This window comes from Rhodamnia argentea, chromosome 7 (genome assembly GCF_020921035.1).
Source record: "Rhodamnia argentea isolate NSW1041297 chromosome 7, ASM2092103v1, whole genome shotgun sequence".
Classification (NCBI taxonomy): Eukaryota; Viridiplantae; Streptophyta; class Magnoliopsida; order Myrtales; family Myrtaceae; genus Rhodamnia; species Rhodamnia argentea.
In genome coordinates, this window is record NC_063156.1 from 10,065,317 (window position 1) to 10,078,603 (window position 13,287).

A 13,287-nucleotide genomic window follows, 5' to 3' on the forward strand; every position below is an offset into this window, starting at 1 on the left:
TCCAAATCAATAATTTAATAGTAAAATTTAACGAAAAATAAAAACAGGGTAATTTGTCACAAGTGTACTAGTTTGGGATAAATTTATCACAAGTGTACCAATCTAGGATTTTCAGTGGTCAAAAAAATAATTTGGGATAAATTTGTCGTACGTGTACCAATTTGGAGTTTCTTGTGATAAGAAAAAATTGATCTAGCATACCAATTTAAGATTTTTCATAGTATTAACCCTTTTTCTATTCTTGCACATAAGCCCCTCCTATACCACTAAGTCAAATTTCATGGGCCTTTGGACCCCAAAAAAAATTGGCACAAGACTATGTCATCAATATTTATAGTATAATCATTATATAGTTGACATTAACCCTGGCTTTTAACCAATAAATTTATGCTATAGTGTTGTGGAAGTAAAGATAAAAGAAGATTTCTCAACATATATAGGGGGAATTGTCTGAAAATCTTACACCAATTTATTCATAAACCTTTCAATTGTGCCAATTTAATTCTAAACATTTTAATAATTTGCCAATTCAATTACAAACTTTTTAACGATTTGTCAATTTAATCTTTTTGAACGATTTTAGTAGGAAATCGTTGATGTGGCGATCTAGTCAGCATCAACCATCCTACATAGTATGGTCGAGTGCTGATGTGAAGAATTTTTTACATTTTTTTATTTTATGATAAACTTTTTGAATTTTTTTCTTTCTTTTTTTCTCTGGCCTTCTTCCTCTAGCCGATTGCAGGCCTCGGCGATAAACGATTAGCTAGAGGCGAGGGTCAGCAAGGTCAACCTCACCAACCTTGGCCAAGAAAGGCTCGCTGGCAATTAATGGCCTGCAACCGGCCAAAAGAAAAAGGAAAGAACAAAAGAAAAGAAAAATTCCAAAAAATTCAAAAACACTATTAAGAAATAAAAATATTTTCACGACAATCAACGCTAACTAGATAGCAACATCAGCAATTTTCAATCGACAGTGCCGGATGACTAAATTATTGTTAAAAAATTTATGACTAATTTGATAAATCCTCAAAAGGTTTAAGACTCTAGAACTGAATTGACAAATTGTAAAAAGGTTTAAAACTAAGTGGACACATTGAAAGATTTAAAACTAAACTGGTTGTTGTGCAATAAATTTAAGACATTTTGGATAATTTTCCAGTAAAGGAGTTACATCTTAAATGGAGAAATACTGAGTTGAAAAAGAGAAGAGAGATGAGTAATAGATAGCATAGTGCGAGGTAGTAAGAAATCCTAATCGCTTCGTTAGCGATTAGGAACTCACCAGACAGAACTAGTGCATCGGTTCTCCACATACATCATATTCATATGATTATATAGTCGGCTCTCAGCTTTAAGATCAGACGGATTGGGGGAGGATTATCGTTTCGCAGCAAGAATGTTTCTTCAAGCGCATATAAACTCAAACAAGCATTTTGCCGATACAAATCAATCACTATACACCCAAAACCATGTTACATCAGATGATTAGGCGGGAGGAAAAAACGACGCCTAAAACCACACGAGACGATTAGCGAAGCACAACCCTTTGCAGCAAACACCCATGGTTGCTCAGGGAAATAGAAAAGGAAAAGAAAAAAGGGGAATCGCGAACACATTTGGTCTTTTCCATGATAATCAGACCCATGCACGCTACTAAACCTACTTAAAAAAACTGATCATACTCACACTTTAAAAAGAATTTCAGTCAGTGAGGCGGAGCTTCAGAGATGATCATCTGGTCCACCAAGCATAACCTGTTGATCAGGAAGAAATTCTAAGTTGAAATACAAACACCTCGAAATGAAGACTGGATATGGTTAAACCTGGCATTAAGTGATTAAAGCAGCAGTGAAAGAAGAGGCTTTTGCAGGAAAGATACTTGCAGTGAAATGGAAAAGGGAAAGTTATGTATCAAGTGCAACCAGGGCAGAGTACATACATTGCCATCTAGGGCATATTTTCTTGCGAGCATTATAGCTGCGTTTCTGTCCCACTCCGATTCGAAGGTTAATACAAACGACTTTTCTCTTGGTTGCCAAAATAATCCCTTGGCTGCCACACTGCTATCGCTTCTGACTCCACATAACTGGATTTGAAAAAGATGAAGAATGAGATATGCATATTGAGTTGAAACTGCTTCACATACAATGGAGATAGGTATTGAGATTACTGCACTCTTAGTTGGAGTTTTTAGCTGGTTCAGTGGATAAACCTCATGGAACTTATAGATCGTCTCTCTTGTTAAAGAGTAACTCGATTCTCGTTATTATTGCACCCAATTGATGCCTATCCAGGAAATTCTTAACTAGAGAAAACAGAACATTATTCTTCTTGTAGATTTCAATTGCATGCTATTGACCCATCCATGCATGTACCTGCATTGATGTCGAGTATATGTCTCTGGCCTTTGTCATCCATCCCCTGAAAAGCTTTATCCTTGTTCTCCCCACATGAAACGTATGAGATGAATGCGATTGATGATCTTGACCATTCATCTGAGAAATAGTTACCTGCATGACAGAGTGAAAATTAACCGACTCACCTTCTCAAGAAGACAGGAAATGTAAAGGGAGTAGTATCTTCCAACAATCATACTGCTTGAGATGGAAAAATGTTTACTTATATGTAAAAGTAGAACCAACATTGATATCATCATACACTCTGGATAAGGAGTGAGATAACATACAGTAAAATCAGCATTGGATTTCCGCATCAATGTCTCTATATGGCTTTCCAATCCTGCAACTTTAGAAATTCAATCGGCTTCAGAGGACAATCATTATTGAGCAGCCAGCCACAGCATTAACTGTTAAGCTTTTCAATCTTTTCAAAAATACCAAGAAAGATAGAGCAGCATGAGAAGTAGAGAACCATGTCAAAGCTTGTAGAAGAATAAATCATAATAAAGCACTTTATTCGAGTATGGTGAGTGTAAACCTACCAGGATCGATGGGACCGATGGTTGCCACGTAATCTTTGTTACCATTTAATATTATTTCAGCTTCTAAGATTCGTCCGACATCCAAGGGTTCAGGAGCATAGCTTGGTGAGTTGGCACCTGAGGGGAATAATTGCAGAAACTACTTAATGTTTTTTTAATTTTCTGGGTAGAGCAAGTTACTAAATTCATTGCAGAAGCTAAACTCGATAAGGTGCGGAATTTTGAAGCCTTGATCAAATTTGATTGTAGGTCAGAAAAGCATAAAATCATCAGATAGATGAAGCATGCATGAGTGAGTAAGAGAACTCAGTGTCCGGCTAGTGCAGGCCCATTAATCTTCACAAAGATCGTTGATGGGACAGATTGGAAATATACAATTATCAGAAGCTTTCAAGAAGGCAAGCTCGCATAATTTGTGTTTTCGCACATGCCAAACAGCCCCTTTCAATTGTTTTCTCCCTGAAGAAGTGTGCTTAACGAGACTGACCATTGAACTTGCAAAGGCAAAGTCTACGGTGAAGAAATTTTTGTTTCTGATCGATAACATCCATAGAAGAAGCACGTTTCTTCTTTTTCCTTACTGTAAACCAGTTTGCTTTGTGACAGCAACACTTTCTTTGTTAATTGCTTTTGTCAATAATAAATCTACATGATGCAAGCATTTAGCAATCATCAGCTGGAAGTTATTATTTTCAGTTTGCAACTATACACCAGTCTATCTCTGCACTCGAGGCTTTGGGGACTTGAAAAGCATCAAATGATAAAAGTGGATAATTTCCTTCACCAGAGATGTGATAAACCTTGGCATCCAATTCTCAGAGATCGAACCTTTCGCATACTGCAACTGCTACAGATTATCTTGTAAAGTTTTAATTTTTCATAGGAGGTTCTGGCTTTTATGTCTAAATAAACACACAATAGTTCATCAACCACAACATCGTTGATATTCTACTTGAAATTATTCCTTCATGCAAATACAGGGACCAAACTTCGACATCATCGCAATTCAAAATTTCCTTACAAAACATCATAGTTAATCAGAAAATAATTCATGAATTCCAACACTAGACAGAACGGTTTCTGCTCCATCACGTTTGCAGGGTCAACAAAATATCCGCATGGAAATAATAATGCAAATGTAAACACACAATATTAAAGAGACAATCTATCAGGTCCCACACACCCTCAACACACATGATCAGAATGCATATGGTAGACTTCATGGATTGCAGGACAGAGCCTTCCGTCCTCCAGCCATTATTATACTTGGAAACCATGTAGCATTACACGAACAAAACCAAGAGTGCCAGCGAACTAGAGAAAGGTTATGCGTAGTAAGACTTGAAGTGAATTATATATTAAAAAGGTTACCTGAAATGGCATCTCTTTGGCTTCCATCAAAAGATGTGCGAAACCACTGAATGGAACACTTGCAAAGTGCTGGAGCATTATCTGCACAAGGACGGACCCGTAGAGTTGACCCGAGAGCCTCACAACCATCTAATATATATAGACGAGATCTGTTCTCTTCAGCTCTCTTGCTCATGGTCAGCTGTAAGAGAACGGCTGAGATTAGCTCAAGAGAACACCTAATCAACAGGAAGAGCAAAAGACTAGACTAATTAAAAAGATGCATACTAATGGATTAGTCATGTAAATCACCAACAAGAGTACAGCATCCACTATGGAAGATACCCAAGTGCCAAAAACCACAATGCCAGTGGCTGCAAATTTGTGCCAGAGCCTAACTCATACAATGTGAACAGTCACCCAGAAGAAATCTTTAAGAACACTAAAGTGGCGTATCAAGATGAAAGCTCTCGAGTGTCCAACCCTAATGTGTCACGTGTCATTTTGTGGTTGGACAGTCCGGTCCTATGATTGCTTATATATAAATAGCTTGCGAAAAAAAGTAGTTAAGCGTGAGGTGGCCTGGTTGGAGCTGGACCACTTTTCTAATTTGGGAGTGGCAGATTATACGCCTCAAGGTTCGAGCTGGACCTCTTTATTTTTATAATTTCGTTCTTTTCTTCTTTACTATTTCTTTGTAAAATTGTTTTTTTTTTATTTTCTTTTTGTTTCAACAAACATAATATTTCCTACAATTTTTTCCTCATTTTTAGTTTCCTCTTTATTTTTCTTAATCTAATCAAAGATATATTAATCTTTTTTTTTCTTTGTTTCCCAACTTTTCTTTGAGTGTAGGATTGTAATTAGTTTATTATACATTTCCAAATCAATTCACTCATGTATCTTTTATGGTTTTCAATTTTTTTAAAATATCTTGCAATTGAATCCAAATATGACAAAAACTTCAAATTTCTTGAATGCATTTCTTACATGACAAATCAAATTTAGTATCATGAAAAAAGAATAATTCAATATTGTTGCCACAATAACCTCTATCCCAATGAATATGTATTCCACTAAGGGGTGTGTACAGAAGAGGTGTGCCACCTGTCAATTTTTTTATCTCTCTTAACACAGCTAACAATTAAGTGTATATTTATTAGTTTATCATTTTATCTGAATATGAAGATAAAGCTTGTATTTTTTGTAGAAATTATTTTAAATTACTATAATTGATTTTCTCTGATTAAATTAGTTGATTGTACCAAACTAAAGAAAAAAATTTAGGCTAATCAACAAATATCAGCAAAACAATGAATGAATTCGCCAATAAAATTTAGTTCCCTTCACCAAATCAGTTCACTTTAGTTTTTCTCATTGAATCATATAAATGTCTTTCTGTAAAAGTATAATTATTTGGGATAAATGCAGAAGTCCTAAAACTTGTCGCAAAAGTGCAATTGAGTATTTAAACTTTCAAAAAGTGCAATTAAGTCCTAATACTTATCAAATTTGTGCAATCAAATCCTTTCGTTAACATGTCAATTTGACTAACGGAAAATGCTGACGTGACATTTTTATTTCACTCTCCGACGTGGCATTAATTATTATTTGTCATTCAAGTCTTATTTAAATTAGATTAAGAGAAAAGCAAAACCTTGTATTAAAAAAAAACTGAAAAAAACAAAAAAGACAGTAGTAGACTCATAGGTGGGGAGCCGCCGCTGCCGCCACCACCCATCACCGAAGGGGACAAGCGAGCAACCCTCACCAGGCTCGAGCAAGGGAGACGTCGGCCCTCACTTAGGGCTGGCGACCATGGCCGCCTTCGACGAGGCCTCACCCCGGGTAAGGGCCGGGGGCACCTAGGCTGGTGAGGCCTCGAGCTTGGCGAGGGCCAATCACCCTCACCCGGGGCCGGTGGAGGTTGCTGGCCCCTCTGGCGATGGCTGGCAGCAGCGGCGCCCCAACAACAAGCCTTTCATTCTCTTCCTTTTTTTGGATTTTTTTTTTTTTTAAATTAGCTTTTCTTTTTAGATTTTTAATCTGATTTAAATATGATTTGCATAAAGGATGCCACGTTAGCATTTTCTGTTAGTCAAATTTTAAGTGCTGACAAAAGGACTTAATCGCACCAATTTGACAATTTTTAGAACTCAATTGTACTTTCACACAAGTTTTTGGACTTTTAGTACACGTATCCCTACATCTTCTTGAGTTGACTTGTGTTATGTATGCATTCATCTTTTATTGTAAGAGTATAAAGTTATAGGTTCATCGCTTTTTTAATCGAATCTAACACAATATGGAAAGAAATAGCTATTTTTCTATAGAAATACTTGCATAAGTTATCAAATGTCTCGAAAAAGTTTATTTTTATTTTGTAAGAGGAAAAGCTAAAATGTAATGTGCTATATTGACACAATCTAATAAGATCACATAGCATGAGAGGCATATTTATCTTAAAAAGAAATTAAGTAAAATGTGCCGCATTTTTTTATCTTTAATCATGATAAATATCGACAAACTCATTCAATATTAAAGAAAGATAAGAATAATCTTTTTGCTAAAAGAAGAATTCCAAAGAAAATTTAATTTTCTCCGCTGCAATGGGCAGGCCCTTCTGTTGCAATACAAAGTGAAGAGAAGGTTAAAAAACTTCTGCTTTGTAAAAATTTCCAACCAGTCCGAGTCACTAAACACAGGCATCACTATAGTTTTGGTCTCTCAACTAGTGTTCATACATCGAATCAAAGGGTTGATTTTGGTCCTGTCAACACACAACTTCAAAAAGATTTTGACGACATGGAGACTCGGAGACTTGTGTGGGGTCATCTACATGAATCATTAATCCTTTCCTGGTAGCCTAACTTTGCTTTCAAAAACATTAGCTTTTCATGGATAATGTGTCGAAATAACCAAAATCGCTTTTATAGCCAATTCTCCGGGGGCATGACTATTACCACTTATTTTATCTGTTCATTTTGCTCTCTAGTCATGAATTTACTTCATAACAATAGAAAGACAAGTATAATATCAGAAGCGAAAAACTAGTGAATCCATATCACTTCTAATATGCTGGATTTGAAAAACATCTGCCCTTATGTAACGTACTGATAATTGACGAACCTCTTTTTGAAGCTTAAAGGAAAATATGGATTTCTCTCGAATCTGAAGTCGGAGTGCACGAAGCTCGTGTTCCATATCCATCACCTGCACAAAAGCATATGTTCCTCCTGAAGCAAAGTCTCTATGACAAGAACTCTACAGTATGCGCCAAGTGCAAGTTGTAATTCAATTCGTCTGCTGTAGAGAGAAGCGACTTCACTCATTTAGGCAAATCAAGGGTACTATGTCATTTGAACTCATCACGGATGAATTTACTTACTCGTTTGGTTTCATTCCGATGAGTTAAACGTATGCAAAAGGAGCACCATTGATTTGGGGCCGATTTATCAGCCAACAACATTCATGGCATAGGCAAGCACGCTACTAGAAGGTCGCATTCTGAGGTTGTAAGGATGGCCTTTCTTTATGATAATTCATGCGTATACCCTTAGTGAGAACTAATAAGTAATTGGGTTAACTTACCTGCGAATAATGACAGGCAACAGAACCTCTTGCAAACGAAAAGATTCTTTGATGGATTATCTTTTCAAAACAATTAAATCTTGGAATTGCCCTCACTTTTCCATAATCAATAATAATTTCCAAGGATGTGCTACAAAGTAACTCTAATAATGCACGTTAAGGAAATTATGTTTGCTACTGGAAACGTAGGAGACAATGATAACGCACCTTGCTCGGCTGGTGCAGCAATTTGATTCTTCTGGCCTCTTGAACCTCCCGCAGCAATTCTTCCACGTCCTATAACAACCAAAGAACACAAGCATTACTATGAGTGTTAGGTTTTACCACATCACCAGATAAACAAACACGGCTGAGCATGTTTTTGTTGCATTTTAAACCATGAGTCACCAAAGATGCAAATTGGGAATTTTCAGTGATGCATTAGGATCACCAAGCACCCTTGAAGTGTAAGCTAGAGTCCAACAGAAATGCAATTCATCAGGTATTATATAGCCCTTTCACTGAGAGAGATTACCATAAGCAAGACATGTACTTTATAGGAGCAGTTATTAAAGCCAGGAAGTTAATAGAAGGAAAAAAGAAAGTTTGGGTCAGAAATTATAGATAAAGGTTGACTAAATTGGTCTATTGTCATTTGCCTCTAATAGCCAAACTTGAAGACATGATTAGATCATGTTTAAACTAACAATAAGATAGTATGTGACGACTGGAGAGAGAGAGAGAGAGAGAGAGAGAGAGAGAGAATATTTATCAAGTAATGCAGAGTTTGTTCATGTGGTTTGGAGATGGTTGGAGAAATTTTGTCAGTTTGCCACAGCAAATTCGAAAAGCTTCCAGGATGAGGGAGTTTAACTCTATTTTCTGTCTCAGGCTCACCACCACTGTGCCACTCAGGTGGGGGAAACCATTGCCCACCATGAAGTAAAATAGAAGGAAGTAAAGTTGAAAGAGGGTGAGAAAAACTCCTCATTTCCATTTTTATTACGAGTCGATCCAGATAATGCAAAATTTTTACATATGCCAATAAACCTATGTTTTGTCATAACAATATAAGCTTGATGGGCTGTTATTGCTTAATAACAATAAAGCATCAAACTCGGTACCTGTTTTTTGGATGTTTGGGAGTTTCTTTCTTCCTCTTCAAGGGCCTCCCCAAATCGCTGTACAACTGCTCTAGCACTCTCAATTTCAGCACAAGCAAAGGAATTTTCTTGGCTAACAAGCTTCTTAGCATCTTCAGAAGCCTGCATATGAAGAGCACAAATGAGAAAAAGGACATTCCTACTAAAGAGATTACAGAAACTTCACTTGAGACACTTTGCAAGTGCAGATACCATACTGAAATTCCAGGAACAACGTCTACGGTCACATATAAGTACAAAAAAGAATGGTGAACGAGGCTAAGTTTCTAATTTATCTCACTACAATGAAAGCTAGCTTGGATAGTGTTTCAAGAATATATCTTCAATCTATCATTGGCACCATCTTTTGCCATAAGACTGTCCTCGAGTTTCTCTAGCATTAGCTTACCTGTTTGAGGAAGTTTACAAGCTTCTTCACTTCGAACTTTTCTTGGATTAGCTCTCCTTCTTTTTGAGTCAACTTGACTGCTAAAGCTTCCACCTGTGAGGCAATCAGAGTCCAAAAAACTCAGTAATTATGCTGAAACATATGTTCTCAGGAAGATAGCCATTATAGGACATTCATACCCATTACATAAAGTATCTAGTTCATAGAGAAGAAGTCGAGACACATGAGAAGCATTCCTTCGTCATAGAATGATGATGATGAATTCCCGGCTCAACATATGTGACAAGACAGCAAAAATGGCTAATCTCACTAAAGAGACAGCTAAGCACTCAATAGTGAAGAAAAATATTCCTCACCTAAAGAACATGGCAAAAGGAGAGATGTGGAACTAGAGATGATACTGAACAGAGTGCATAAAAGACCCTCAGAAACTAACTGGTAATTCTTGTGATTCAATGTATTTCAACTTGCAAGGCAGGTAAACCTGGTCACATGCATGCCTGTTCAGATTCATCTGATAAAGCTAACAGCAAAATAGAGGTCCAGCTACTTTTTGTGTACGGGATGAATTACATTAACAGATCAAGTTATAAAGTAGAGACAGAAGAAAGAACAGAGAATAGAATACTGGTTCTCTGTTGTGATTCCAAATGTCCAAAGCCAGACTGCTTAGGCGTATCATGAATACCTGCCCTTTTAAAGCATCCGGTTAAAGAAAAAAAAAATCGAACAGGTAATTGATACTTGTTCGACAAAAAGAGTCAGTTCAATGAAGGTTTACTGATTTAAAAATTGAAAAAACAAAAACAAAAAAAGAGAGGAAGAAGGACAAGAACATGGCCTTTGCTCTACGTCAACGTTGCTGCAATACCATGGTTTTTCATACTTAAGTAAATATGGCTATCCTTCAGTGCACTGAACAGTCATATACAATTACAATCCAAATTGCATTGGCTCAACCAGAGGAACCAGGAACAGAGCTAGTCCATCAGGTCATGGAATAAGGGAGTTCAAGCAACACATGGACAGTCGGCATAAGAACTAACCATTGAGATGGCTTTCTCTACATCCTCCTTGTTTTGCCCAGTTAACCGGCCCCTTAATGATTCCAATGCATCTCTAAGCTTCTTTAGGAGCACGTGACCCTCCAAAGAAGCAACTTCTCTCAGTTTCGCCTGATATACAGCAAAAGTTTATTGACATTAACTCTCTGAAAAATTGATCAATTTCCAAGACGGGATAAAAAAAAGAGGAGACTTCGCAGAAAACCAAGCAAAACAAACCAATTCGAGTTTCTTTACATGGTGAACTCCAACAGAATATGGCTAATACGACTACTAGGATAAATTTGGGGCATGGTTAATCAAAGGTCTATTTACTGTATCACATTGATTAATATGATTGAATTTGGACAACTTTTATATGTATTGAGTACAAAGTTCAGAAAAATGGTAGAATTAGATACCTCATTAGACAATTTAGCTGCAGCAGCCAAGTTTTTATCAAATTTACTGGCAAGGTCACGAACTGAGAGGCGCTTATGTTGCTCTGACAACTGGGCAGTTTCTCGTTCCACGACTTCCTTCAAGGGTGGACCTTTATTATCATCCTTTGGCTCTTCCAAAACCTGATTATCTGGACCTAACTTGTACTTAGGAAAGCAATCAGAAGCAAAGCTAACATCCGCTGACACTGCCAGAACTTCTTGAGACCCCATGCTACCAAGGTCAGGGCTCACTTTCGTCATCCTTCAGACAATTCTCTGCTCAAAGAGAGCAAGATTTTTAGATCAAAGAGCAAGAGAACAAAACTGGGTAAAATCGGATTGAACAGAGAACCAAAAATTTGAGGAAAAGAATATAGTGAGTGAAGTTCCTAATCCAGGAATATCTAGATACTATTGCCAAAACCAAGGATAATCAAGCTGGCCATGCTAGACACTCCAGTTGAAGGATTATCAAGCTGGTTGTGTAAAGCTCCAGTGAATCGAGATCACAAAAGAATCTTGAAATCACCATGAAGAGAGGTAAAGAATGAAGCAGCCGGGGACATTAAAAATGAAAAAAGAAAAGAAACGAAAGAGAGTTCATACAGGAGAAATGGGTATCAATTAGCTGGGGCTAGCTGTTAGAATATCAGATTTAACAGGAACCAGTAGCACCAGATCAGTAATTTTAAGATAAGATCTCACTTTTCAAGTATGGCAATACCAGAAGAGAACAGACTAAATTCCGCCCACAATAGTAACTTTCACCGAAAAGCTGAATCTCCTCATTTATGAACATATATCAACATTAAAGCACCAAATAGGCTTCCAAATCTACCGGATTTTCCGGAGATTGATGCGCCCAGTCGCATGCATTGTTTAGAAAGAAGAGGAAGAACCAAATGACAAAAATACTCATAAATTAAAAAAAGGACCCAAAAAAAAAAAAAAAAAAAACAGAACATGATCATCTCCGCCGTCGAAGATACATCCCAAGAAAATTCCCAAAAGTAATTCAAAAGAAGTGGTTTGTTTTCCCATGAATAGACTGTCCTAAACAATCTGGTCGAGTTCTCTCTTGTACATTAAGCAATTCCAGAGCCAGAAAACGAACCAGTAAAAAGCTCTCACACAAATTATAAAGCAGGGATACGTCCCAACTAGAGTAATTTACAACCATGTTCAACGAAATACGAAAGCAAGAGCTCTCAGTGCGAAACGTAAATCACGGACAAAATTCGCAAATGAAGCAGTAGCATGTGACCATGTCACGTAACTGCAAACGAGAGGGGCCAAAAAAAAAAAAAGAGAGAGAGAGCAATTTGATAGCAGAAAAGCTTCGGATTACAAGCCCCCACCGACAAATGAGCCAGAAAAGGAAAGCAGATAGTTAGAAATGAAGAAAACGCAATGCGGCTACTACACATAGAACGTCGAAATCACAGAACTTGCAAAACTCACCACCGCAGCAATGCCTGACGAAGGAGCGGAAGCTCCGAGCCGAGCCTCAGGCAAATGCTGCTACGAGCAAAAACTCCGCCCGTCTCTTCCCAAAAGCTCAGACAGCATATGAAAGGAGAAGGAGAGAGAGAGAGAGAGAGAGAGAGAGAGAGGGAGGGAGGGAGGGAGAAACGGTGATGATGGCGAAGAGAGGAATCTGAGGAATGTTGCTTCAGCTTTTCCCCTTTTAAAATGGCCCAAAAAACAAAAGAAGAGAGAGAAAAAGAAAAGCAGGGCCACTCTCTCTCTCTCTCTATCTCTATCTCTATCTCTCTTCTCTGCTCAGTCTCTCTGACTTCCAATGTCTGCCTCTCTTCTCCTTCTTGCAACAACATGAGTGAGAGAGAGAGAGAGAGAGAGAGAGGGGGGGGGCAGAGCACAGATGTTCCGGTTCCTCTTTTTCTTTTCACACACCATCATGATCCTCCCCTCCCTCTGCTCAACCAGGCCAAAAAAAAAAAAAAAAATAGAAATAAAAAAAAAGTGAGAAAATTGCGAAAAGCTGAATTGACTTGTTTTACAGCTAGGACGATATTGACATAATAATAAAGCTTAAGTCACGGCCACGGCAACGGCAACCCGAGTTAACGTGAGATGGATGGTGCTTGCGTGAAAAATTAATTCCTAATGGAGACTCTAAAAGAGAATAATATTATAAAGTGGAGAGACAATACACGTATATGAAGAACAGTCTTTGGATCACTGTAGAATTTTACTAGCATAACAGTATTTAGGTGAATATAAGATTAACGGTTTGTTTTGAATCACAAGAAAATGAATTGATAAAATCAGGATTCACTTTTTTAAGAATTTGCGACTTACAACATACTACGATTCTCACAGTCATCCAAAAGATGTTATGCTAGCAAAGTCCTATAAAAAAAAA

The 13,287-nt window shown here is 37.5% G+C and overlaps 2 protein-coding genes across 3 annotated transcripts in view; both read right to left on the reverse strand.

The window, feature by feature from the left end:
- LOC115737776 (probable mediator of RNA polymerase II transcription subunit 26b) overlaps positions 1 to 13,287 on the reverse strand; it is a 111,951-nt gene that overhangs the window by 80,271 nt on the left and 18,393 nt on the right. The gene's annotated exons all lie outside the window — the stretch shown is intronic.
- LOC115737675 (stomatal closure-related actin-binding protein 3-like) lies at positions 1,421 to 12,496 on the reverse strand. Of its 2 annotated transcripts, none has more exons than XM_048281702.1 (13): positions 12,363 to 12,496; positions 10,881 to 11,180; positions 10,462 to 10,590; positions 9,416 to 9,508; positions 8,989 to 9,129; positions 8,093 to 8,161; positions 7,424 to 7,507; positions 4,316 to 4,496; positions 2,945 to 3,061; positions 2,690 to 2,742; positions 2,379 to 2,513; positions 1,943 to 2,089; positions 1,421 to 1,757 (listed from the first exon to the last, which is right to left on the reverse strand). In XM_048281702.1, the coding sequence occupies exons 2-13, from the start codon at positions 11,160 to 11,162 to the stop codon at positions 1,725 to 1,727; spliced, it is 1,464 nt and encodes a 487-aa protein (XP_048137659.1). In that variant the 5' UTR covers positions 11,163 to 11,180; positions 12,363 to 12,496; the 3' UTR covers positions 1,421 to 1,724. The 2 variants fall into 2 exon arrangements, with proteins under 2 accessions (XP_048137659.1, XP_030525799.1); XM_030669939.2 differs by having other exon boundaries at positions 2,690 to 2,748.